The sequence below is a fragment of the Tenrec ecaudatus genome, chromosome 8 (genome assembly GCF_050624435.1).
Source record: "Tenrec ecaudatus isolate mTenEca1 chromosome 8, mTenEca1.hap1, whole genome shotgun sequence".
Classification (NCBI taxonomy): domain Eukaryota; kingdom Metazoa; phylum Chordata; class Mammalia; order Afrosoricida; family Tenrecidae; genus Tenrec; species Tenrec ecaudatus.
The window spans coordinates 526,127-551,902 of record NC_134537.1 but is presented as its reverse complement, the minus strand read 5'-3'; the positions used below and the strand labels follow the sequence as shown (position 1 = coordinate 551,902).

Here is a 25,776-nt window from a genome sequence, read left to right as displayed (position 1 = left end):
AGCTTCACTCTCTTTTGCTTCCTCCAATTCAAACTTTCCCCATGGTGGAGCCCTTCCAACTTTCCCCCAGAGCTCAAATTAATTTACTTTTGTTCACTTCTAAGTCTGTGAAAGGTCAGCGGGGGACAGTTGGGCGCTCCCACTTTCTGGGAGGGTTTGTGCTTCTCCCTATGAATCCCGCCAGCTTGGAATCCCATTTGGAAAGGAGCCCCTGGGCGAACAGTGGTAATGAACACATTGCATTTTTGTCCGTGTCAGAAAACACAGGCAACCATGCCCCCTCCCTCTCCCCTTCACCCCCCTGCTTTCCTGGCATGGTGCCCTTGCCCACTCCAAGATGAAACTGGCGGCTTCCAAAACGATGGAAGAGAAAAGGACAGAAAACGTCTGGACCCAGTGCCTGAGTGTGTCCACCCAGCGTGACCCTGCCAAGGCCAATTCTGGCTAAGACCAACTGCCAAGAAGTAGGTGTGGGGTTGCCAAAGCTGAATATAAAGAATCTTGTGAACAAGTGGTTTCTCCGCCCCCGCCCCCCCATCCTAAGAAATCCCCCTCATGAGAATGGGTGGGGCCGGAGGAAAGGGAAGCACGGGCTGGCTCTCTCTTTTCCTTTGGCCTCCCTCTAGGGCTGGGCAGCACGGTGCCCTCTCTCAGGGCCCTCCCCTCCTCCGCCTGTTTGTTTTGAATTTGAAACCAGCCCGGGCGCTGCCCCCCACCTTCTCCCCCACCCCGCGCCCCGACCACTGCGGCGCGAGTTCACGGCTCTGCACCCGCGGCGGATCTGGGTCGAGGCCTGAGCCCCGCGAGCGCCCAGGATCGAGGCCGGGAGAGCAGGTAGCTCCCGGGGCCGCGGTCCCGCTCGCCCGCTTGGATGGGAAGCCTTCTTCTCCCCTCCTGCGCTGTTCTCCAGCGAGCAGCCTAGCTCCAGGCCCACACAGCTGGGTCCTGCGGCCTTCGGGGCGGGCGGGAAGGGGGCAGTGCCCGGCTACCGTGCCTCAGGGTCCGGGCTGCGGCGGCGGCAGACTGGGGTGGGGGACCGGGGCGCAGGGGGGTGGGCGTCCCCGCCCCCCCAGCCGCCGCGCCTCGTCCTCAGGTGGTGGCACAAGTTTTGGGGCACTGCGCACGCGGGCAGCCGAGACCAACGGGAGGGCTTGCTGGGATGGGGGTCGGTATCCCCGGAACTCCCCTTGGGGTGCAGATGTCCATTTCGGGGACTTAGTATGCCCCAGAGGGACTGAGCCCTGTGCTCTCCTGGCGCCTCCTTCCCGCCGCAGACTGACCTGGGTCCCCTCTCCTGGGCGCCCCCCACCTCCACCCGGCTATTCTTAGGGGCGTCTCCTGCCTCGCGGGCGCCTCTCAGATCTCCTCAGCCAGGCGTTTCCTCTGCGCAGCTCAGGCGGCAGCGCGACTGCAGGTCCAACCTGCGTGGGAACAAGTGGCGGGGAAGCCGGGGCACACGGGGGTGGGGGGGTGGGGGAGTGATTAATGGTTAATACTATCCACCGACAAACTGAGGGGATGGAATTTAATATGAGGCATTGCGCCCTTGATGCCAAACCAAAAAATAATGTCTGCTTAAGGACGTCAGTTTCCGTTACTTAGAGTCTGGCTTTGCTTCCCTTTCTAAGTGGCGTCGAACGGCACATATTTAACATGAGAGTCACCCAAACAAATGCAAGTGCCTAGGTTCTCCTTGAAGGTTCATGCCCATGGATTTAGGCGGGTGTAGAGTCAATACTAAAAAGTGCATGCTACCGTAATAGTCGTGGCACCGTGGTTACACACTCTGGAGGCGGCCAGCTTCCCAGCTATGCAGGGCGGGACTGCTCCTCTGTGGACCCCAAACCCTCCCCCTGTCCGGCGCTGGAGCGTAACTCCTGGTCAACTCATATGTGGTCTCAGAGGTTACAGGCCTTAGGGAACAGACAATCTCTCTTTCTCCTGGAGAGTGAATCGTGGATCTGAACTTCTGACCATTGTGAATGGATTTTTTTTCTTTTAAATTCTCAGCTTTCATACTAATTTGTCAGCTATCACCGCCAGGAAACCCTGTGGATCAGGTCTACTTGACCCTGTAGGCTCGCTTTAGGTCTGAATCAGCTTCCAACAGTGGGTTTAATTTTGTGGTTATAACCGGTAGCTTTCACCCTTTCACCCAGCCACCAATAACCTACCTGGCATCATGTTTAATCTAAAACAGTGGCATCATTTCCATCCAATTTGTAAAAGCAAATACTGTTTGCCATCACATTTTGTTACATTGTTATGAATTGTATCAAAACCAAGCTTGTTGCCATTAAATAAATTCCAACTCACAGTGACCCTGGAGGATAGGGTAGAACTGCTCCTGTGGGTTTCCGAGACTGTAATTCTTCACCAGAGTGGAAAGCCTCATCTTTTTCCCAATGAGCGGCTTGTTGTTTCAGAACTCCTGAGTGAAATTTCCAGTGAAATTAGAAGAATAAGAGAATTTACCAAGTGACCTATTGCATTTAAATCTAAATTACAAAAGTCAATTGATGCTCTTTAATAAACTCAAAACTACAATAATGATGCAAATATCTCATTTAATTTGTCAAGAAATAACACAACATTGAAAGATCTATTTGAAAAAGAAAATACTTAACTCTGCTAAGAGAAAAGTACTCATGGGGACCCACATAAAAAACATAAAAGTAAATGTATATATGAAAATGTACAGATGGCAGTACATATTATTTTTAAAATTAAATACCATTTTAATAATATTTTGTTTGTTCTTTGAACTGGTCTATTAACTTATGTGGAAGAGAAAACATTGGAGAACAATTGGGAAGATGTGAATAAAACTTTAAGGGTGGGGCTTTCCTAGGTTACACAAAGAATTGCAAACCTATAGTGAGTAAAGAATGAAACAGATCAAGAACCAGACAGATCAATAAAACCTAAGAGGCAGAGATATAGCAATAAAAAAACCTGCCATTTGAAGCAATGATTTTGAATTAAGAAATGTGGGAAGAAGGTATTTAATAGCTTATACTTGGACAATCAATTATTAATTTGGGAAAATTAATAATACTAGAATTTTACTCTTAATAAATAAATATCTCCTACATGACCTATTATATTAAATCTGAGCATGGGAGACTTAAAAATAGAAAAGAAAACCTCCTACAGAGCCTATGGGAAAACATTTTAAAACATAATACGAAAGCCTAAAACCCCACTAAGGGTCTAAGTAATTGTATTAACATCTGTATACAAAAAACGCATACAGGGACATAACAGAAAAAGAGCTAATTTTTCTAATAGTGCTAAAATTGTCATGTCTGTAAGAATCATTCACCCAGAGGATTAAAAAAAAATCTATTTACAGCAAGGAAAGTACAGATAAACAGAATGCAATTCCAAAACACACATTATCATAAAAAGGCAGATTAAAATAAATCATGTTTTTGCTCATTTTGCTAATTTTTAAATATTAATACCACTCCATTTTGTTAATGCTAAGAGGGAAATAGATTTTTATAACCAGCAGAAATAAATGTGTTCATAGCACTTTGTAATGATAATGTCCATTAAAAAATTAACATGTATGAGCTAACTTACTAGAATTTTCCTACCAAATGTATTTCCATGTGTGAAAATAGAAATCTACATTCAAAAATGTTCACAATAAGACTATTTGTAAGAGGTTTTTTTTACATAACCATTGATTGAGATCTGCTTACATTTGGCATTTCTTTAAGATATGTAGTTAAAAGCATTTGGTAGCTCTAAATAGTTTGACTTGGAAATATAGCCAAGCTAGAAGTAAAAAAAAAAGCAAAATAACCCCCAAACAAATTGAAATCATTTCATAGCTATTTTTGGTAAATAATAATAATTGTTATGCATAGAAGCATATACAAAAATAGCTTCCTGGTGATATAAAACCCCCAATATTTATGTCATGGTTCCTAACTGTGAGAGAGGTTGGAAGTTCGAGTCTCCCAGAGGAGCCTTGAAAGAAAGGCAAAAGCAGACCTTGAAAACATTATGTGCCACAATTCACACACCTTCCGTAGCTGTGTGGAATGTACTTGATACTGTGTTATAGGAATATAGACCCAATTGTGCGATTGTGGACATTCATTTTCTGTTACATATTTCTATAAATAAGGGACACCAACCAGCAAAAACGGTTAGGACACAACTCTGAACCAAAAGTTGGTTTGAAGCCTTCCAAAGAGGCTTCAGAAAAGGCTGGGTGAGAAGTCAGCTTTGGAGAAGGCACAGCCCGTGGAGAGCAGAACTGATAGTGGTTGCCTACTGCCTAATCCACTCCTTGTTAAATACAATAGTTGCCAAAGGGTCACGCAGGAATGACTGACTCCTTCACAGTCATTGGATTTTACAGCACACATGTTGAACCATAAATAGATCCAGATCCCTGGTAACTCCGAAACCCCAGAAGTGAATCAACACAGCACCACAAGAGCCAGTAGTGGATTAAAGTCTATAAAGGGATTACAAGAGGTAGAACTAAGGTTTTTTGTTACATATTCACAACAAATATTTTGCCAGCTCTGATTCTGGCCCCTGCCCCCCCTCAAGCCCTGGTGGTGTAGTGGTTACGTGTTGGGCTGCAATCCACATGGTCACCAGTTTGAAACCATCCGTAGCTCAGCGGGAGTCAGACTGGCTGTCTACTCCCCTAAACAGTGACAGTCTCTGTCGGTATGAGTCAGCATTAACTTAATGGCAGTGCGTTTTTGTTTTGGGAGGATATTTTTTGATTGTTTAATATATGTATTTACAGATGACATGGATTCTATATTTATTCATGCCTTTCAAACAAAATTTTCCACTTATAAACATTTATGGCTGTTACAAAATCATTTGTGATCATATGTTTGTAATCATTTTATTGGGGGCTCTTACAACCCTTATTATAAGCCATACATCAATTGTAGCCAACATATTCATACATATATTCCATCATTCTTTTCTAGATATCTACTTTCCATTTAGCCCTTGGGATCAGCTCCTCTTTTTTTCCCTCCCTCCTCCCCACCCCAACCCCTGTGGTCCCCTGATAGATTGTATATTGTTAATTATTTTCTAATCTCAAACCAACGGCTGTCTCCCTTCCCCTCTGGTTTCTGTTGTTCTTCCCCCGGCTGGGGGTGTGTGGTTATGTGCCATTCATTGCAATTGGTGGCCCCCTCTCTCCCCACTTCTCCCCCGCTGCCCCCTACCCTGTGACCATTTTTTTAAAGGGGTAAACTTTTATTCATAAACTTTCATGATAATGTGTTTATTTAACCATTTTTCTAGATGGTGAACATTTACAATTATCACTGTTTCCATCCTATTTTCTTTTGGTAGGATATAAGATTTAGCAAGATATCACTTAGAAATCACGGACAGCAGATTTGGGGCTTCCTTCAGATTCAGTATAAAGTGAATGAACTTGGGTTTACACATGAGCTTTGACAGAGAATTTGGATAAAGTATCTTCCTAGTGAAAGGAAGGTTTAATTGGGTGGGGAAGGAAGCTCATGAATTTGTATTAAGGTCATTCGGGTACAGCAAACCCTAGTGGCTCTTAAAAGTGTGACTTTTGAACAAGTGATGCTAGGTAGCCTCATTGCCTGGAGGGAAATCCACTTTCTTCTTCCTGACCTAAGATCTGCTGAGCCTGATTCTGTGGGCGGAGTTTAGAATCTGGTGTAACATGCCCTCAGTGTGATCCTCGTACAAATGGACACGTGAGAACTGGCCGGGCCTCTACATTCTAATAAGCTCCAAGGCATATTTCGAATCGTTCTAGATGTCTCTCATCCACTCCCACACTCCTGGAGAGTCGTTGCGTTTGATTGCAGAGGGGTAGAGTAGAAGGAACGTTGGAAATCCATTAGTTCAGGCGTTTATTAAGTGACTGGCACATGAAATTAGTCACCTGTGTATTTAGGACCTACATAAGAAACTTAAAGAAGGCCCGTGGGGATGAAAAATATCCCTGTTGAGGTTGTTTCTGTTTGGTTGTTTGTTCCTAGGGAGAAGGGGCGGGAGGTAAAAGGAAACAGAATGATGATGTTCTTAGAAGCATTTATTTATTTTAGTTGTGACAAAGTTCATTTTTTAATTTGGTCACTTGTGCTGTTAGTATCACACCTATACCCACTATCATACCATTGCCTAATCCAAGGTCAATAAACCTTGTTCTTATGTTTTCTTCTAAGAATTTCATTGTTTTATCTTTTACATTTTGGTCAATGAACCATTTTAAAAATATTTTTTATTTTCTGATACATAAATCAAAATTAATTCTTTCATATGCAGATATGTAGTTTCCCTAGCACAATCTATTGAATGGTCATTTCTGTGTTGAATGGTCTCAGTATATTTTCCAAAAACCCATTAAGCCTAAACCTTAGGATTTATTTCTGGATTCTGAATATTACTTTATTAATCTATTTTATGCCAATACCATATTAATTGGATTTAAAATTTTAAATCAGAGAATGATTTTATTCACCTTTTTCAAGATTGCTATGATTATTACAGGGCCCTGGCATTTCCATATGAATCTTACAATTTCTGGAAGAGGGTATCTGGGATTTTAACAGCTTACATTAGATCTACATTTCAATTTGGAAGGTATTACCACCAATAATATTTAGTTTGCTGATCTGTGAATATGGGATGGTTTTTATTTATTCAGATAGTCATTAAGTTCTTTTGATGTTTATCATATATCAATTATGACAGTTCTCATTACACAAGCCTTCCCCTTCTTGTACTGAATTTTTTCCTGGGAACTTTTCCATTTTAACACTACTGCGCCGGGAATTGTTTTCTTGCACTGTTCATTGCTCGCACTCACTGCAGTTGAATGGGACTTTTTATCAACATTACTGACTTCACAGAAGGAGCCGGGAAGTGCTGTTGTATTTAATTTGTGAAGACATCATCCTGTTTTGTTATTAAGCATTTGCTAGAACTAACCATTGAAGCTTGTGTGCCTCGGTTCTTTTACTGGGAGTTTTGACTACCAAGTCAATCCTCTTATCTGTATAAGTCTATTCTCATTTTATTTTTGAGTTTGTTTTGTTTGTTTGTGTCTTGCCTGGAATTAACTTTGTTTAACATTCTGCCAGTTTGTGAGTAGTCTGAAAACTGCCATGAAGTAGATTCTGACTCATAGCAATGCTATAGGATAGAATAAAACAGTCCCTTTTGGCTTCTAAGACTTTAAATCTTTATGGAAATAGAAACTTTCCTCTTTCTCCTGCAGAACAACTAGTTCAAACCACTAACTGTAGTTAGCAGCTCAATGTGTAGACCGCTAATCCACCAGGGCTCCTTTATAATCACTCTTCCATCTTTGAATTTTTCTACGAATGCTTGAAATTAATACCTGCTTTTGATTCATGATTTTCATAATTTGAGTCTACCCTTTTTTGTATTGGTTAATCTCATTAAGGGCTTGTCAGTTATTCATTTCAAAAGGTCAATTCCCTCATCTGTGTAATGGCAATCACAAGAGCCCCATTAAATCAATATACATGGAAGGTTCTGGCACCTAGTACATATTTAGTAATTGGTATCTACAGTTGAAACCCCAAGTCATTGAATGTATTAGATGGATGGTACCAGTTCAGTCCTGGTGGAAGTAATCCATTAGCAATTGCTGCAGCTAACGCTGCCCTCTGGGCTAGTTTCCCTGGGAGAAAGTTTAGGGAACCTCATGAGAAGTGTCTTCTTTCTGAGCAATGTTCATCTCATGAGAAAACTTGCTACAGAATTTTTCATGAAAGTATTTCTTCACTGGTCCCATTACATTTACTAAAACATGTAAACTGGCTCAGTTTAAGATTTGCTGTTATTTCCTTATGATGCACTGTAATGGCACATATAAATTAGGCCACTTATAATACACAAGAGTATACTTAGCTAAAATGCATATGTTGATATAAGCACATCACCTCTATTAAGATAACACTTGCTTACACAATTATGTAATTAAAGTTTCATTGTAAAGAAAGCATATTTGAACTAGTCATTTCTACTTGGGTTACTTTTCAAGAATTGTGAAATTTTTGCAGAGACAAGAAAATATGGCTTACTGAATTATATTTATTTTCTTTTTCTCATTTTCCACTTTCCCCAGCTCAAAAATAAATATTGAAGAGTGCTCATGTGGCCAAAAGGCAGGCAGCTGCAGTGGAAAATAGGAAGGGACAGAGGGACCAGCATCCTGTAGCCTTGAGGGAAATGACTGGAAAAAATCCCAGTGGTACCGTTGATTAGCTGTGCTCCCTTTGGAAAGTATAGATGCTTCTCTTTGCCTCAGAGCTTCTGTAGTACTTATATAAGTTTTTTGTGAAATTAATTGAGATAATATCCATATACTATCTATGAAGATGTTTTTAAAGTATTAAAATAAAGTGTTAAAATTCAACATAAAGAGAGAAAATGATCAATAATGATATGATCAAAATAATATTGAATACGAAGGGAATTTTTCTATGTATAGGACTATTTACCTGATATTTTATTATGAGATTAATGAGACCTGCTCTCTCACAAATCAAACAGAGTTCGAGAGGGACATGATCTGCAATTAAGAAAACTTCTAGATTTAGAGATAAATGACAAAGTGACAAAGTGGGGGTCAGGGGCACATGAAGCTATAGACACCCACGGTCTGGAGCTTTACTCAAGGGAGGTTTATATACACGCCTTGTCATGTACCCTGCATCTTGGGACAAGTTTCCAAATGCAGGACCTTTTGACAACTGTCAGAAGGCATACAAAGAAGCAAACATTTTTCTTAGTCACGTTGCCCTTGAACTAGAGGGAAGGATAAGGCCAGGCACAGGGCATCACTGATATTTTGCAGAAAGCTCTCTTTCAGCAGCTTTCCTAGGGAGCAGGAGGGACAGTGTGTACTTGATCTTGGTGAGAGTCAGACCAGCCAGTGCATCATCAGCTTCCCAGGATGAGCCGTCAGCACTTTCCTAGGGGCTTCACTTGCACTGGGGAAGGTGGTGGTCCTGTCCCACTTGCCCAAGAAGCAAACAGCTTTTCCCCCACATCTTAAAACTTTTAAATTAATTATTGATGTAAAATATAAATAACAGAACACTTGCGATTCCAGCCAGTTTTAGACATGCCATTAATTCATTGGCACTGATTATGTTCATCAAATTATATAAATTGTCACCAATTTTTCATTTCCAATTTTTTTGGGGGGTCACTTTTAATGGAAACTCCATGTCCCTTAAGGAATGACTTGCTTCTCCCCTCCTTCCCCCAACCCTTTTACTGATTTATTTCTATTTTCTTAAAACTCCTTTGTAATAAGCCCTCATGATCACCCATGTGTTTCTCTAGAAAATCTATTACGATTACTCCTGGTAATCTCAAGAAAACATTTTCCACGACCATCTCCCTGATTTGAATCTAACTGGCCTAGCATATCTCTGGAAAGCCACTGTTTTGAAAGGACCCTTTTTAAAGGCACCCTAAGGAGACCTGGTGACACAGGGGTTATGCTTAGGTTGCTAACCACATGGTCAGCAGTTAGGTTGCTAACCACATGGTCACTATGAGTGTGAGCAGACGTGATGGCAGTGAGTTTTTCAATGAGACTAAAGGAGTAATAGTGGTGTAGTGGAGCACTCACAAGGCTGCTCACCACAAGTTCAAACTCAACAGTGCTCCAGGAGTTACCTCTGCGTTGGTAAAGATTTTGAGCCTGCGAAACCCACGAGAGCAGTGTCACCCATCCTGTAGGATTGCTATGAGTCAGAATCAACTCAATGGCTTTGAGACTTGAAAAGAGTATTGGCATACAATCCACATATACAACTCAATAGTTCAACCTTATCAATGAGAGTGGTGCAATCACCACCACAGTCAACTTCACAGCACGCTTTTCCTTCACCCCTCCTTGTTGTTAGCACCCCAACTCCCCCCACCCCACCCCTCCACTGCCAGGCCCCAGCAACCACTAATCCAGTATCTATAGATCTGTCTGTCCTGGATTTCACACACAAAAAATCAGACAAAACACAAGAAACAAATGACCAACAATGGCAAAACAAAACAGAGAAAACCCTCAACTGAAAAGAAAGCAGAAGACTTAAAACATTGAAACAACTTCAAAATGGGTCAAAAGGGAGATCAGATGCCAAGGTGCTCCATGTGACTGGGCCCACAAGGCTTTCCATTGGATAGCTTTGAATGTGGGAACAGAACAAGGGCATACTACATAGTTTAAAGTCTGGAAAGGTGTGCATCCGGATTGTGTCCCCTCACCAAACCTACTCAACCTGTATGCTGACCAATAATCACCAAAATTGAGCGATATGAAGAGGAACACAGCATCGGGATTGGAGGAAGGCTGATTAACAATCGGTGCTATGCAACCACCACCTCGCTTGCCTGACATGAGGACTTGAAGCATCTGATGATGAACATCAAGGACTGCAGGCTTCAGTATGGACAGAAAACCAAAATCTTCACCACTGGACCAACAGGTAACATCATGGTTAATAGAGAAAGGATCAGAATTATTGTGTTAGCCCGATTAACTAGAGAGGCAAATTCATAGACACTCATGTGTGTATAAGAAACAGCTTTATATAAAGAGTAATTGTATATTAAGAAAGCATCCCAGCCCAGTCCAGATCAAGTCCATAAGTGGGATATTAGCTCATGTGTCTGATACCAGTGGGTGGAATGTCTTGTGGATCTAGTGGCAGTTGGAGCATCTCAGCGTTGGCAGGGGTTTCCACGTGGCTTGTCCAGCTCCAGGACTCTAATATAGCTCCATGTGTCTTGTTAGCCAGAAGATGAAGCAGAAAGTCTGTGTATTCTGCCGCCAGTGAGCTATTTATCTCTGTGGGACCTCCAAATGAGATCATCAAGCTGCGACCTGTGATTATCAAGCTGTCATCAAGCTGATTGACAGGCTAGACTCCACCCCTTCTCAAGTTGACACCAGATTAGTAACTACCATAATTTTCAAGGATTTCATCTTGCTTGGATCCACAATTAGGGCTCATGAGGTGAAACTTTGGGTAAATCTGCCACATAAGACCTCATTAGAGTACTGAAAAGCAAGGATGTTACTTTAAGGACTAAGGTGTGCCTGACTCAAGCCAGTATTTTCAGTTGCCTCATGGCATGTGAAAGAAAGACTGAAGAAGAATTGATGCGTTTGAATTATGGTGCTGGAAAAGATTATTGGAAGTATCATGGACTGCTAAAAGGACAAATAACGATGATGACAACAAATGTGCTCGCCACAATGGGTGGATGGATTGTGATAAGAGTTATATGAGCCCCCAGTAAAATGATTTTTAAAAATTTTAATATATACCATTTATACTCAAGTATAACCTGACCTGAATATCAGCCAGGGCACCTAATTTTACCACAAAAATGCATTAAAATGTGTTGAAAAATGGCTTATTACTTGAGTATATACAGTATATATATAAATAAATTAATCTATTTTGGAAGAAGTCTGGCCAGAGAGCTTCTTAGAGGCAAGAATGGCAAGACTTTGGACATGTTGTCAGAGGGAAAGTAGAAGGGCAGCAGAAGCTGCTCAGTGAGACGGAATGGCCGAGTGGCCGCACCTGTGGTCTTCAGCGTAGGGACACTTGTGAGGGCAGTGCTTCATTCTGTGTGCACAGGGCTCTATGCGTCGGGACCTCCTTGATGGCACCCAACAACCACAGCAAATCTAAAAAGTGAAAAGGGACACTGGCTAATTTAAAAGCAGGAGGGTGTACATCAGAGTTGTAAGGAGCCCTTGTGGTGTAGCTGGTTAAGCATTGAGCTGCTACCTTCGAGACCAGTGGTTCAAGTCTACCAGTGGCTTTGAGGGAGATGACACTGGCGACTTTTGTGAAGTTTCCATGTTCCCATGGCAGCGAACAAGCACTAAGTACTGTTTGTTTTCCCTTATGCTCGTCTGCATGCTTTGGATTTTCTGCACATGAATGTATATTGCTTCACCATCTCAGCATGTGTGTATTGTGTCCACTTTTGGCTTTTCTCAAAGTCTACCTTGCATGTAACAACTAGAATTAGATAACCATTATTTCCTATGAAGTTGGGGAGGGGAAATTATATATCAAACCATTTAACAGCTTTCTTTTTGTTGTTTAAAGTAAGATGTGTTTACTGACTTAGAATAATCAGCACATTAGCTTATATTCATGAAGCCTGGATTTCTTTTGTGAAATATGAAACATATCAAACTTGAAATTTTGAAATATACCTCTTTTCCTTATATGTAGATGCTTATCAATCCTTTAACAAAATTCACTTATAATACTACTTCCAATCACTTACACATCTATCATTTCACTTGAATTTTACAGCACAGAACTCTCCACTACTATAGAGTTATAATGTTCATTTTTCTGTAGCGCAGCACTTGAGCTAAAGGAGAAGAGAGAGGGAGAGAGAGAGAGAGAACACAGATCAGCTCCTGGAGTGTAGGAACCCCGTAAAAACCAGCAGGACACCCGCTACTCTTCCAAGAACAGGGTTTTAATCGTGTGAGGAAATCCAGTTTTGAGCCAACAGTGGTGACCCGTTCCTGTGAGGATACCAGGGACAATCTTGCCAGGTAGTCCAGAGAAGAAGGATTGGTTGGTAACAGGAAATTGGCAGAGTTTCTTTGCTTGTTCAAAGTTTTACTGAGTTTTAAAACATCCTTGTGGAGGCTTTCAATGTTCACAGCTCTCACTTTAAAAGCTGCTTATTTTCTTGGGCTCCTCTCTTTGTATTTTGCTCCCACTTTATGACCCAGAACCCTGAACCTTTAGACCGGTCAGAGAAGAGGCTTGCAGGTCGGCCAATCTATGTGGGCACCGTGTCTAAGAATAGTAACCCAGTCCGTGAAAGAGCAAATTTTGGCTAGTTTTGACCTTGTAGACAAAACAGAAAGATTGACGGCCTATTAGAGTGTGCAACGAGACCTCTATGAGTCTTCTTTACAAAGAAAGGAGGGACAAAAACTTACAGTGGGCTAAGCGGGGAAAGTACAGCCACCCTGCAGTGAGTTTCAGTCACAGTGTAAGATGGAAATGGGACAAGCAGGATCCCACAGATGAGTCCTTTGGGGCTGATCTGAGGAAGTTAGGCCTACTTTGTGGGTGAGGCTTAAGGAAAGGAAAACGCAAAAGTGTGATGCAACCAGGTTTGGCCACTGAACTGATTAACTGATAGAGTTGAGTGACCAGAGACTGTCTCTGGTGATTTGATTACAGTTATGCTATTAGATTTGCTTTGCATTAGGACCAATAAATGGGATGAGAAATTTTTTATAGAAGCTTTCATAACTCTGTAGATATAATCACACTCAAAAACTAGTTCCTTATAATTGCATATTGTATGCTGTCATATGTGCCTTATAAGTGAATGTTGAGTGGGGTTTTATAAACTTGAGTTTTAAGAGGCCTGGTCGCATGGTGGTTATGCATTGGACTGCTAACTGCAAGATCAGCAGTTCAAAACTACCAGCTGCTCAGGGGAGAAAGACAGGCTTTCTGCTCTTGTAAAGAGTTCCAGTCTCTACCTGCCCTTTAAGGTCGCTGCGAGTCAGTCTCGACTGGATGGCAGTGCATGATCACTTTTGTGCTCCATTGTGCTCTGGGAGCTTTATGTGTTTAAGCTTATGCTTTTGTATTGAGGTAATGGCAATCTGACAATCGCAGTTCTTTTACTTTTCCAAGAAAAAAACTACTTCCAGGTTTAGACTCTAGACTTTTAATTGTTACTCTAGGAAACTTTGCTACAAAATTGTATCAGAAAAAGGTGATATTTTTAGTTCATCCTTAAAAACAACAACAACAACAAAATTCACTCTAATGTGGTTTAAAGACAAGAGGTTGTTTGTGGGTTAAATGGTGTCAATATTGTGGAGAACTGATTACTTTTAACAGAGCTTTTTGTGTTTCAAACAATGTTGAAATGAAGATATTCCTAAGTGACTTATTATTTATTACAGAATGTGACACTAGTTGTTGCAGAATGAGGAGAATGATTCGTGATACAACCCAAAGAAAATCATAGAGCCAAGATGAGAAGAAGAAACTAGATGGATGTAGGACGTCATAGAGGGTTGGAGTGAATTGTATAGAGTCAGAGGAAAGATGAATTGGAAGATTGTAAAAAGAAGGCTGATTTTTTTTAGAGAGAAAAAGAAAATAGTTTTGTCATAAACAAATATACCACAATATGAAAGTTAATAAAAGCTAATTAAACATGAGGATATAGATGGTAGAAGAGGAAACTTGAATAAAAGCTAAACTAATGCCAGAGAGTATATGTGTTTGTCTGGGTTGACTAGCATAACAAATTCACAGACATTTATGTGTATAAGAAAGAGCTTTATGTCAAAGAGTAATTGTATATTAAGAAAACACCCCAGCCCAGTGCAGATCAAGTCCATGAGTCCGATGTTAGTCCATGTGTCCAATACCAGTCTATAAGTGCCTTTTCAGACTCACACAACACATGCAATGTCACTGAGTGCAGGAAGATCACAGGGTAGAAAGTCGTGTGGATCCAGTGGCAGTGGAAGCATCTCAACACTGGCAAAGGTCTCCACGTGGCTCCTCCAGCTCCAGGGATCTGGTTCCATCAGTGTAGCTCCATGTGCCTTGTCAGCAGGAAGATGAAGCAGAGAGAATGTGTGGCCCACTTCCAAGGAGGAAGACAGGAGTTCCCAGAAACTTCAGGAGAAGGTCATGCCCACACAGAGGCGTTATTGCTTATGGCCTGATTGACAGGCTAGTCTCCACCCCTTTGCAAGTTGACAGGAGATTCCATGAGATCACCAGTTTGAAACCACCAGCCACTCCAAGGGAGAAAGATGGACTTTCTACTCCCATTAACAGTGACCATCTGGGAAACTCACAGGGCCAGTTCTACCCTGTCCTGTAGGGTGCTGTGAGTTGACATAGACTCAATGGCAGTGAGTTTAGTTTTTGGTTTAAGAGGTTTTTGTATTTAACAAAAGTGGTGTCTTATTCTCTTTCAGGTTAAAAAATTATGTTGGTGTTTTCACTTGATATTATATTTTGTCTAATAATAGACAGCAGGTATATTATGCTATCATAATTTTAATTTCTAGGTACTAAACATACACACAACTTTGTTTCTTTTAAATCTGACTGCATAAAAGCCAGGAGGTTTAACTAAGAGAGTTACTCTACATACTCATACACTTTAAATATGATTTTTAAAACTTAATGATATATAGAATATTATTTCAAGATTATTATATGGTATAGCTAAAGCTTTTTAAATAAGATTAATCATTTATATTTAGGGATACTGCTGGCACAAGTTTTTGGATGACTTGATTTGGCTTTACATTACTTTTATAATTAATTTTTATTAAGTTTGTACTTTTAAAAGGTCTTTTTAAAAGGTTTTATTATTGATTGGGAGTTAATATATCCATAGTTTACTCACATCAAACAGTATTGTACAATTGCTACCACAGTCAGTTTCCAATATTATTCTATTTCCTGGAATCCTTGACATTGTCTCCATTTTACCCACCCCCACCCACCCTTATTCTACTTGCTGTCCCTATAGGTTCATCAATCCTGGGTTTCATACACCGAAAAACATAACAAACCTTCAAGAGGGTGAGCCAATGGCATAACACCTCTGAGATAAACAAACAAAAAATAAAACAAAAATACAGAGAATCCTGAAAACCAAATTAGGTCCAGCATGTATCTGAGAGGGGATCAGCTGACACTGTTTTAATGGTTCAAGTCAGGCTTATGCCTTTGATCGTCTATACTCCTCTCTCCAATGCACTCTGTTTAGTGACCACTTTCCTCCCATCCCTCAATTAAGGACAGAGGGAGATCACGGGAAGCATATTTCCCATGTAGACCCTACAAATGTGCCTTGGCTCCCACTTATAAGCCTATGAAACTTTTTCATGGACAGTTTTACATAGGGGTGGGCGTTGGTCATGTGTAGGGTCCTGGCGGAAATTCTGAGCAGCTGCCTCCAGCAGCATAGTGAGCAGCTAGGAGCAGCCCACCTGGATGAAACCGACTGGGCTAGAAAGAAAGGGGTGTGCTAGGCAGAACCAGAATAGCAAGGACCTGAGAAAAACACAACAATGTGTGGGATAGTGAGCTCTCCTGAAGCCCCTTGATAGCAACCTGAGAACCAGGGCCCACAATGATAAATAAGAACCAAAACAGATAAGGAACAAGCGGCAGCTCGTGCAATCTTAGAAGAAGTTGAAGGCAGAGCAGTATCCCTGTCCTTTGGATACCTTCCAGGGCGGTGGGTCTCTGTGGAAGAATTCCCATTGCATCCCTCCTCAAGTCGTGTTTGCTCAGGACTAGCTTGTCTTCACCTGAGAGGGGCATCCGTAAACATTAGACCTGCGCTCACCTGGCCAATGGTCAGGAGTAGACAGTCGCATAAGAGTTAGATAGGCCATGCCAAGATCCAGGGACAAGATCACACAAGTAAAAACAAAGTCACTGAGCTTTTTATAACTAGACTTATCGTTTTGTTCCATGTTCTTGGATATTGCCCTATCTGGCTGGTTTTAAAATGATAGGTTAAATGTGCTTTAAATCATTCACCTAACATAACCTCAAACCAAATTTGCCTCTATGGGGCCGATGCCAACTCAGAGCCCCATTGGACCTGGTAGAATTGCTCCTATGAGTTTCCAAGACTGTAAGCAACTCTTTATAGAGGCATTCTCCCAAGTGGCTGCTGGTGGTTTTGAACTGCAGACTATGCTGTTAGCAGCCCAGTACATAGCCACGGTACCACCAGAGCTCCTTCCCCTCACAAACCACAGCAAAACCAGACTAGCTGCCATTGAGATGATTCCAACTCTGAGCGACCCTATACCAGAGCGACTGCTTCTCCAGAGTCTGTGTTTTCTCGGCACGGACTCGGAGTTAGCACATTGCCGCCATAGAAAAAACATTGCCAATACTCAGGCATTGAGATTGCCAATGAAGCTAGCCTGTAGTTACATGACAGGTTACATAGCAGTGATGATACCCAGCTATCAGAAGGATAGTTCTGGGGCTCTTAAAGGCTTGCCCTAAAAGAAGGGACATCTAAAGGACCAGTTGGTGCATAAAAGAATGCCCACCTATTTTATTTTAAATAAAATCCATAATCAAGAGGAAAGTGTGGGGCATCTAAATCCAGAGGCACATTGTATGTGTGAGTGGAAAAGTCTAAAAGCAGAGCCGTAGCTCCATTTTAAATCCCTGGCATGAGTCTGAAATCCACATTGAATGTTAAAGAGTACTCCTTGTACTAGCAGTTCTCTGGATTGACCTCCACCTGGAAGATGGCCAGACCGAAAATATAGAAAAAGGTGACTGACAAAAAAAGGGTGAAGCTCCTGATATCATTCAGTTAATGATAGCGTCAATAGTTTGAAGCGGGTGTGGGGGTTGTGGATGGAGGGGAATGATACCCAGAGTTCCGTAGGCGGGGAGGATATATAGATCTATCTATATACACTAGTCTTCAAAAGTTTCCCAAAGTTCCCCCAGTGAGATGAGAGAAAGAACTGAAACTTTTTACAAAACAGCTGGTGGTGAAGACTTTTGCCTGACACCAGAGGGATCCCAGTGATCCTGAGAAACAAGTATATTGTACACTGTTCACACGTGCAGATAGTCTGTAACCACCTCCCCCCTCAAAAAAATGTAACTTCTGGCTTTTGTTTGAGAAGAAATGTGTCAGCCCTAGATCCGTTGTGTCATCCTGTTTGGTGGCAGCACTCATTGAAGCTCTTCCTCACCACACGATTTTACAACACCTAAAACAAAATTCATGTTGAAATCCCCAGTTTATCACAGTTAAAAACGGTCTTTGTTGTCCTTTTCCTGGGCGTTTTTATATGTCGTTGTAGGTCAGGGGCTCCTTGTATTTGCTTGCATTTCGCTACTTCCAATCAAAGTAGCCCGTTGGCTTCCTCTTGGTGTGAATTTAGAGAATTTCCAAGTTAAATATACTGATCTCCAGTAATGTGACTGAGTCTTCAAGCCCGTTAATAAAGGTCCAAAGTCTCAAAGGAGGGGTTGTGAGTGCTGACAGTCTGTTGCCAGTATATATACATATGTATATACATCTGACTTAAGTTTCAGAAGAAATGTCACTAAGCAGAAGTGTCACCACTGCCAGACATATTTAGGTTTAATCTCTTTTGCTTAGTGCCTCAGACAGATCCTCACGTGCGTGCTTCCACTGTTTCCCTGCCCTGCGAGTTTCATCCGTGTTTCCTAAAGGGGCAATTCTTCCCTCCTGGGTGCTGGAACAATCTACCCAAAACAAACAAACAAATAAACCAAACTCACTGACATCCGTGAGTTTGACTACCTGTTATACAGGGTAAAGCTGCCCCTGTGGGTTTCAGTAGAAAGCCTCACCCTTCTTCTGAAGGAGTGGCTGGTGGTTTTGAACTGTGGAACCTGTGGATCGCAGCCCACTGCAAAACCACTTTGCCATCTAGTGGAGAAGCAAAAAGCACTTTATCCTGGATTATGGGCTAGCAGACCAAGTTTGTAATTTCCAGGAGTCACTGAGTGACTTCCTTATTTTAAATTTTGTGAAAAGGGGGTGGTAGGCCAAATAAGCTTGGGAACCTATGGTCCAAATCTGGTTCGAGGTCAGCCCGGTTGTCTCAGAAAGTCTGAGCAGGCAAGGTCATCCAGAAAGGCAACTTCTGTATGATTAATGGTCACATGCTTTCTGTGTGTTCACCCTGTGCCGTGACACTCTTGTGACTTGTCCCGTCCCTAAAAACCACCTACATGCAAGCACATCCCTCGCAATGTTAGGAAAATGGAATCAACTTTGCTTGTAAGCTGAAATTAGCTGAACTCCCACGAAAGAGCCTTTGCTGCTATCGGATGCGCCTTATCAAGGCCTGGCTCCCTGATGAACAGCTTTTCCCAGTTTCTGCTCCACTTGGAAGGGCTACTTATGGAGCTTAACCGCTCCAAGGCGGACCTGTTATTTGGAGTAACGAGCAGCAGGACCCAGGGGGTTAGGGTGTAGATGCAGGAGGCCCAGTCTAGTCTCTTGGCAATTGTCTTGTGTGTTCAGAGCTTCCCTTTCCCAGACACTAGGACAGCTTCCAGGAAATACTCAGGAGTCATTGCTGATCCGTAGCCACGCTGTAGGATAGGGTGGAACTGCCCCGGAGTGTCCGAGACCGTCACTGTGTACGGGAGTTGAAAGGCCAGTCCTCCTGCAGGACAGCTGGTGGGTGCCCACCGTGTAAGCTGCAGTTAGCAGACCAGTCTATGCGTAACCAGCATGTCCTCGGAGCTCCTGCTCAGCGGAAAGAGCTGGCCAGTTCACATGGAAGTCCACATGGAAGTTCCCATGGAAGTTCACATGGTGTGAGCTGCAGAACTCGTGTTTGTGCCGAGCTCTGAGTGTGCCGTGAACTCGCCCCATCTTGCACACGCTTTGGGGTGGAGGGAGCATCTAAGGCAGCTGCCCTGCTGCCTGCAGCAAGTGATCACCGAGTGCAGGAGCCTTTCCTGAAGGATAGGATATCAGGGCCGCCTCCCAAGGCCGCAAACTTCAGCTTTCAGCCAACCTTGTCCCTTCCGGTCCATGTCACTTTTCTTTCTTTTTTACGTCGCATTCCGCTCGGATTCCCTTCTGAGCAGCCTGCATCCTGAGCATGCCAAGACCGTGGACAGGGAGCGCTGTTGGCCGTTATCCTCTTTGGAGGGCGGCTCTATCTGCTCATGTTGCTTCACCGATGGAGAGTCAGAGGTCGTCAGTCTCTTCGACTTGTGGCAGGCTTGGCAATGGCTAAGAGATTGAGAAATTGGGAGAAGTTTTAAGTGAGCGGTCCTGGTCGCACCTGCCTAGGTCACCCTTTTTTGTCAACCCTGTATGGTGACGTTGTCCAAAAGGAGACAGATTATAATACAGTGAGAAATGTAGACGGGAGAGAGGTGAATAAATGCTTTGTGTTCCTGGAGTTTGTGAGGCACCATCTATGGATAGCTTAGTTTGCTTATATTCATTGATATTGCATTTTTATATATTAATTGTTTTGACGTTATGACAGTCAATTGAATCAGATGTAAACTATGATTTCTCCAGACATGGTTGATAAATGCCCTATTTCTTCATCCTGTGCCCTTCTCAGATAAACCTGATCCTGATTCAACTGGAACTCCCTAAGAATGCAGGTTTGAGCAGGAGCCATGATGGCCCTGTTGGATAAGCACTTGACTGCTAACCTCAAGGTCAGCAGTTAAAACCCACAAACCCTTCCATGGGAGAAGGATAAAACTGAAAATAGAGATTTTTCAGGCCTCATCCCTCAACTTACTACTTCAGGGTTGAGGCTCCTACTTCTGTTCTTTTTTCTTCAATTTTTTATTCTGAAAGAAATGTTGAAATATGCATCTTCACCTAAGAAGAGGCATCAATTATTAAATAGTTTCCACATTTGTTTATATAATGATAGATAGATGATAGATGTGTAACCACTTTTCCCTAATACAGTTAATAATCTGTTCTAGTAAGCTCTCATTCCAATTCCTTAACAGTTGAGAATCCTCAGACTTAACAGCTCAAACAGACCTTTAGTTAGAAAGAGCTTAAAGCCAGAATAGATGTATCACTGCCAATTGGTTCTGTTTATTGTGAAACAATGTTGCATGTAATCAATAACACATGTAATGTTTACGGATTTAAAATAACCAGTTGCATATCCTTCTACTTAAGAACTAGAACATTAGTGGGATCTTGGAGCCTTTTGTGGACTGTTCCTAAGCACTTGGCCTTGTCCCCTTCGCAATAGTAACCATTGTCCCAAATGTGTCTTATTCATTTTCTGGCTAAGTTTTCTTCCTTATCTCCATGTATTTATTGGGTGGGGGAATCTAGTTCTTATTTTTTTTGAACAATCACAAATGGAAACATAGTATTTTTTTGACTTATTATATTTTTGAGACTCATCCTTGTTGATGCCTGTGGCTGTTGGTCACGCCCCCCCCCCCCACACACACACACTACACTGCTTTGTTCTACAAATGGGCCTCAGTGCATTTATCCAGTCGACAACGGGGTATTTTCAGTCAGAGGTGGACAGAAGTCGGCAGTGTGTACCATCAATGGAACTGGATATGCTCTCAGGTTCACTGACTGTGAACGGTGTCGAGAACATTTGTATACATCTCCTCTCTATAAATGTATACAACTTTCTCCAGGGTGCATGCTTAGGAGTGTCCAGAATTTACAGTTCTAGAAAAGCATAATTATTTTTCGAAACACCACAGATTCTTATAATGGAAGGTGTCGGACTAAACACTTAAATGCTTTGGCAAACCCTGAATTGGGTCCAGCATTTTGGGGTGCTTCAGCATACGTTCGTGCTCACAAAGACTTGAAGGACAGGCACCAGACGCGCCCACACGGGCATCCCTCTTTACCGCGCTGACACCCACCGTGCCTCCCAGCGCCCCGCACTTCCCTGCTGGGTCCTGTGATTCTTTGCAGGGGCCACACAGAACCCACAGACAACATCCACAGTGATGGGAGTCGATTAGGGAAGTTTAGAGGAGCCCACAAGTCAGGATCAGTAAGCAATGGGGATGTAGAGCCGTTGGTTCATCGCTGCATTTCTCTTCAGCCAGCAATCCGATCTGCCTCTGGCACTCAGCCTCTCAGCCTGGTGGTCCCTTGGCTTGTGGTTTCCTGGACCAGGAAGCCCGCCTGTCACTGTGGCACAGTCCCCAAACCTCTGCGCTGCCCCAGAGTCCCATACAAGGTACAGGCCTCTCCGCACATCCTGCCATGGTCTGCCCGTGACTTCACTTCCATCTACGCCTCTGAGCGCCGCTCTCTTGGAGCCGCGTGCGGCCTCGGCTTCCCGGTGGGCTTTCATGCTCCTTCCTGTCTGCGCGCTTGCCCTCCCTTAGGCCCTGTCTTCCTGGAACTCTTCTCAGACTTCAGTGCGCACCTCAGCCTCAAGGCACCTCCTCAGAGGGGCTTTCCCTGACCCCCCAGGAAGTCCTTGCCCCCGCCCCCCAACCTTCTGCTTCGTTTTCTACATAACTCTGCCATGGAAACGTAACTTGACATACATGTTCACGTGTTTTAACGTCTTGCCTCTGAGAACGTAACCTCCCGCTGCACGGAGCCCTTTGGTCCCTGGTCCGTTGCTGTGTTTTCTTGTCCGTAGCAAGTAACCCAGCCAAACCGCTGCCATCAAGTGGATTCCAACCAACACGAGATGAGCGATCTTGACGGGGGCAGCTTCATTTCCTCGCTCCGAGTGGCTGGGCGGTGTAAACCACTGACTGACCTCGGCATCAGAAGCCCAGTGTGCAGCCCACGGCATTCGCAGGGCCCCTTCCATCCACAATGGTGTCGGGCTCATCACCGCCCGTGTGCATTTCTGGGCTTACTGCAGGAACGAGTGAAAGTGCGTCAGTACTGAGTGCATGGTACGTGCTCACATAACAGAGCATGTGCGTCTACCTATGGCGTTGAAGTCATGCACCTCTCTTCTTTTTCAGGATCAATAAGAACTCCTCAGAATGTCAGGTAAGCCTTTTATGAAAGACTTTTAAGTCATGTGACTCGCGTGATGCCTTGCCTCCTAAAGCGATGAGTGTGTGCTTATTTTGAAGCCGTTTCTGCTGTCCTGCAGATGGCACAGGAGGGGCGGCCGTGCTCGCACGAGTGTAGGGTCCCTGTGGGTCAGGAGTGACTTCACGGCGTGGCATCTAAGAGCAACACGGGAATAGCACTGGAGTTCGGAGAAGAGAGCCATCCTGGAAGTGAAGAGAGAAAACCCAGGACCCCTCACTTATGCATGTGGCCATACGGCCTAGCTGACTGAGTTATGTAACAGGGATTCTAGTGACTCCTGTTTAAAGAATGTTTGAAACACTAGTAAGGGGGGGGGGGACAGGCCTAAAGAGAGGACAGAATAAAATAGTTGTCCAAAAAGTCTGCCTGGATCAAAGAGGGCTGGAGAGTCGGCCTTGCGTGTTCTAGTAGCTATTTCCAGGAGAGAGAAAAAAACAACAGCACATTTAGACGGCTTGGTTTTCTGTTAGATCAAAGTCAGCCAGTTCTTTCAAAGATGCCAAACGATTCCTAATATTGAGCCGGGAAAAACGTCTCCAATCTCGGTGAGACGTCTGGAATATTCTGGGTGGGATCTTCTGGAAAGCAACCCCAGGAGCTCCCTTGCCATCGTCACAGTGACCCACGTTGTTTGCGGGAAGAATAAGGCAAATGTGGTTCAGGGGCAACGCCAATGAGATCCCATCTCGCTGCTTCTTAAGCCATGAAGCGTTCATAGTGTTATGACTTGGATTTGGTTAGACACAGCCACTTTCCAAAAAGGCTATGAGAGAAGAATCAGATTTATCTTTGCTGGTGTTCTACACATTATATGATGAAATTATTTTATATACATTATACAAAAAGACTTCCTGCGATTTAGGAAGAGATTTATTTATGAAAGAAAAGGTCAGCTGAACCACTAGTATGACTGCTCACTTTGATCACAAGTGCAAGATAGCTGCTCAGTTTTATTTTACAAGAAAGGAAACATGGCTGTGTTAGTCTAGTGGCAGGGGTCTGCCTTTCAGATCGAGTGCTATTGAGTGTTGTCCTGCGCCCAGCCTGCAGTGTTTCTGTAAATAGTGTCCATGCACTCAACTTTTTAATCCGGTCAAGTCAACAGTCCAAGTTCCGAACTCACTGCCATCGAGTCAGTGCTGACTCACTGCTACCTGTCTGTGGATTTCCAAGCCTGTAACTGCTCACTGGAGTAGAAAGCCCAGTCTTTCTCCCGAGGAGCTGCTGGTGGCTTTGAACTGCCCACCTTGCATAGCACAGACCAACCTGTAATCACTACACCACATGGCTCCTATTTAGGGATGATTTATAATGTTCTCCAATAAAGTGATGATGATTTCTCTACAGGGGTCCAAGGATACATGTAAACCATAGATATTTGAATGGATTTTGAGCTCACACTTTATCGAGGCCCTAATATGAGAACAATTATTTCTTTTTATGTGGCCCTACTCTATACTCGCCCTCAGGAAGAGGTCATTGAAGATATGGGTGATATAGAAAAGAGTGGTGAATAAATCATATACTACCCAAATAGCAAAAAGAATACTGTATGGAGTCTTAAAGGTTTGCCTTAAAAAAAGCAATCATCTAGTGAGGTATCAGCTAAGTCCTCACAGAAGAAGTTCACCTGGTGGACCAGGAAAAAGTCTGATCTGGGTCATGAGTGGGATAAATGCTGTGATCCAAGAATTGTATATAATACACCTGGTTTGCAGAAGGTTATGGATGACAGTGCAGACCTAAAATCCATTTTCAATGCCCCTTCATTACCGGGGTTAAGTCAATGGTGAACTCCCTGTGACCATAGCCCAGTGATGGGACTAGCCTTGCTCTCAGACAACGCATTGTAAATTACATGATTGCAGAAGTGCGGTTAAACTAAACTGTAACACCTTATCCTTTAACCTTCCTTTTGACCCATTTTATATTTGTTCGTTTAAGATATTTTCTGCTTTCTTTCAACACAACTGAGGGTTTTTGTTTTATTTTATCTTTTATTTTTAGTATGTTTTAAATTTTGTATATCAATTCTATAATAGGTAAATCTATATAGAGAGTAACTAGATTAATGGTTTTTGGGGGGTATGGTCAGGGAGGCTGGCAGGAAATGAAGAGCTAATAATAAGTATAAGAAGAAAATTTTCTAAAATTGATTATGGTGATGATTGCACAATCCTTGAGGATTGATTTGTATGATATGCAAACTTTATGTTAATAAAAATATGTTTCTTTTTTTTAAATCCACCAAATGCATAAATAAGTGATGCATAATATATATAATGTGTATCATTTTATAAGAAATAAAAGAATTTACTTCTGTTATTTATATCGTAAATGAAGAAATGCACTTCTTGGTAAATCATGTCTTCTCTTCCCCACAAGGTGTTGTCCCAACAGCTCCTGAACACCCAGCCGGTGACATGGAAAATCAAAGCAAATCTCCAGATCCAAGACCTGCCGCCCCTCCAGACTACACTTCCCATTATGCTCCAGGTCGGTGAACAGTCGACCTCCTCCCATTCCAGGAAGGGAATGCTTGAGAGCAATGACTAGAGTATACTGATTTGGTATCAGTTTATTGGATGTCAGTTAAAATAGATGTGTGACATCAAAGGAGGCACAAGCTATTGAAGAAGAAAATTGTGAGATCCTTGGCTTTCTCCATCTTCTCTGATGGAAAAATGAGCAAAACCTAGAGGCACAGAAGGCGACGACAACTGCCTTTGCCGGGGATTTCAGGAATGCCTTAGCCGAGAAAGTCCATTTTTACCGGCATGAGATGGAGCTTCCCGATCAAAGAAGAGGTGAACTGGACTGTGCCTGCAGACAGAACAGCGTGTCCAACAGTGCAGGGTCACGAAGAGCCTGCTCGGGCTCTGAGTGGGATAAATGGTAGGAGACATGGAGAGAGGTGGATGTGAAGGGTGTTGAGTGCCAAGTATGGATCAAGTATTGTACTCTTGCCTGATAGAGACTCAGATAAAAATTGCATACTTTAGTAGAATTGGGGATTATTTCTATATTTTTAGAAAGCCTTTTGGCAACATGTGAAATAAAACTAAAAGTACACTTTTGACCATGAAAGTAGTTTTAATCAGCCTTTTGTTCAAATGCATAGTTCTTGTTATAAAA

General features: G+C 42.8%; 1 protein-coding gene across 2 annotated transcripts in view; it reads left to right on the top strand.

The window, feature by feature from the left end:
* The first annotated feature begins 325 nt into the window (after nt 1-325).
* Nucleotides 326-25,776, top strand: part of PLSCR4 (phospholipid scramblase 4) — a 47,789-nt gene continuing 22,338 nt past the window's right edge. Inside the window, exons 1-3 of one of the 2 annotated variants that reach the window (XM_075555899.1) lie at nt 326-464; nt 22,566-22,593; nt 25,027-25,137. In XM_075555899.1, coding sequence (XP_075412014.1) covers nt 22,587-22,593; nt 25,027-25,137 — 118 coding nt within the window. In that variant the 5' untranslated portion in view covers nt 326-464; nt 22,566-22,586. Of the gene's footprint in view, nt 465-592; nt 835-22,565; nt 22,594-25,026; nt 25,138-25,776 lie in introns of those variants that run through there. The other variant, XM_075555898.1, reaches the window with a different exon arrangement.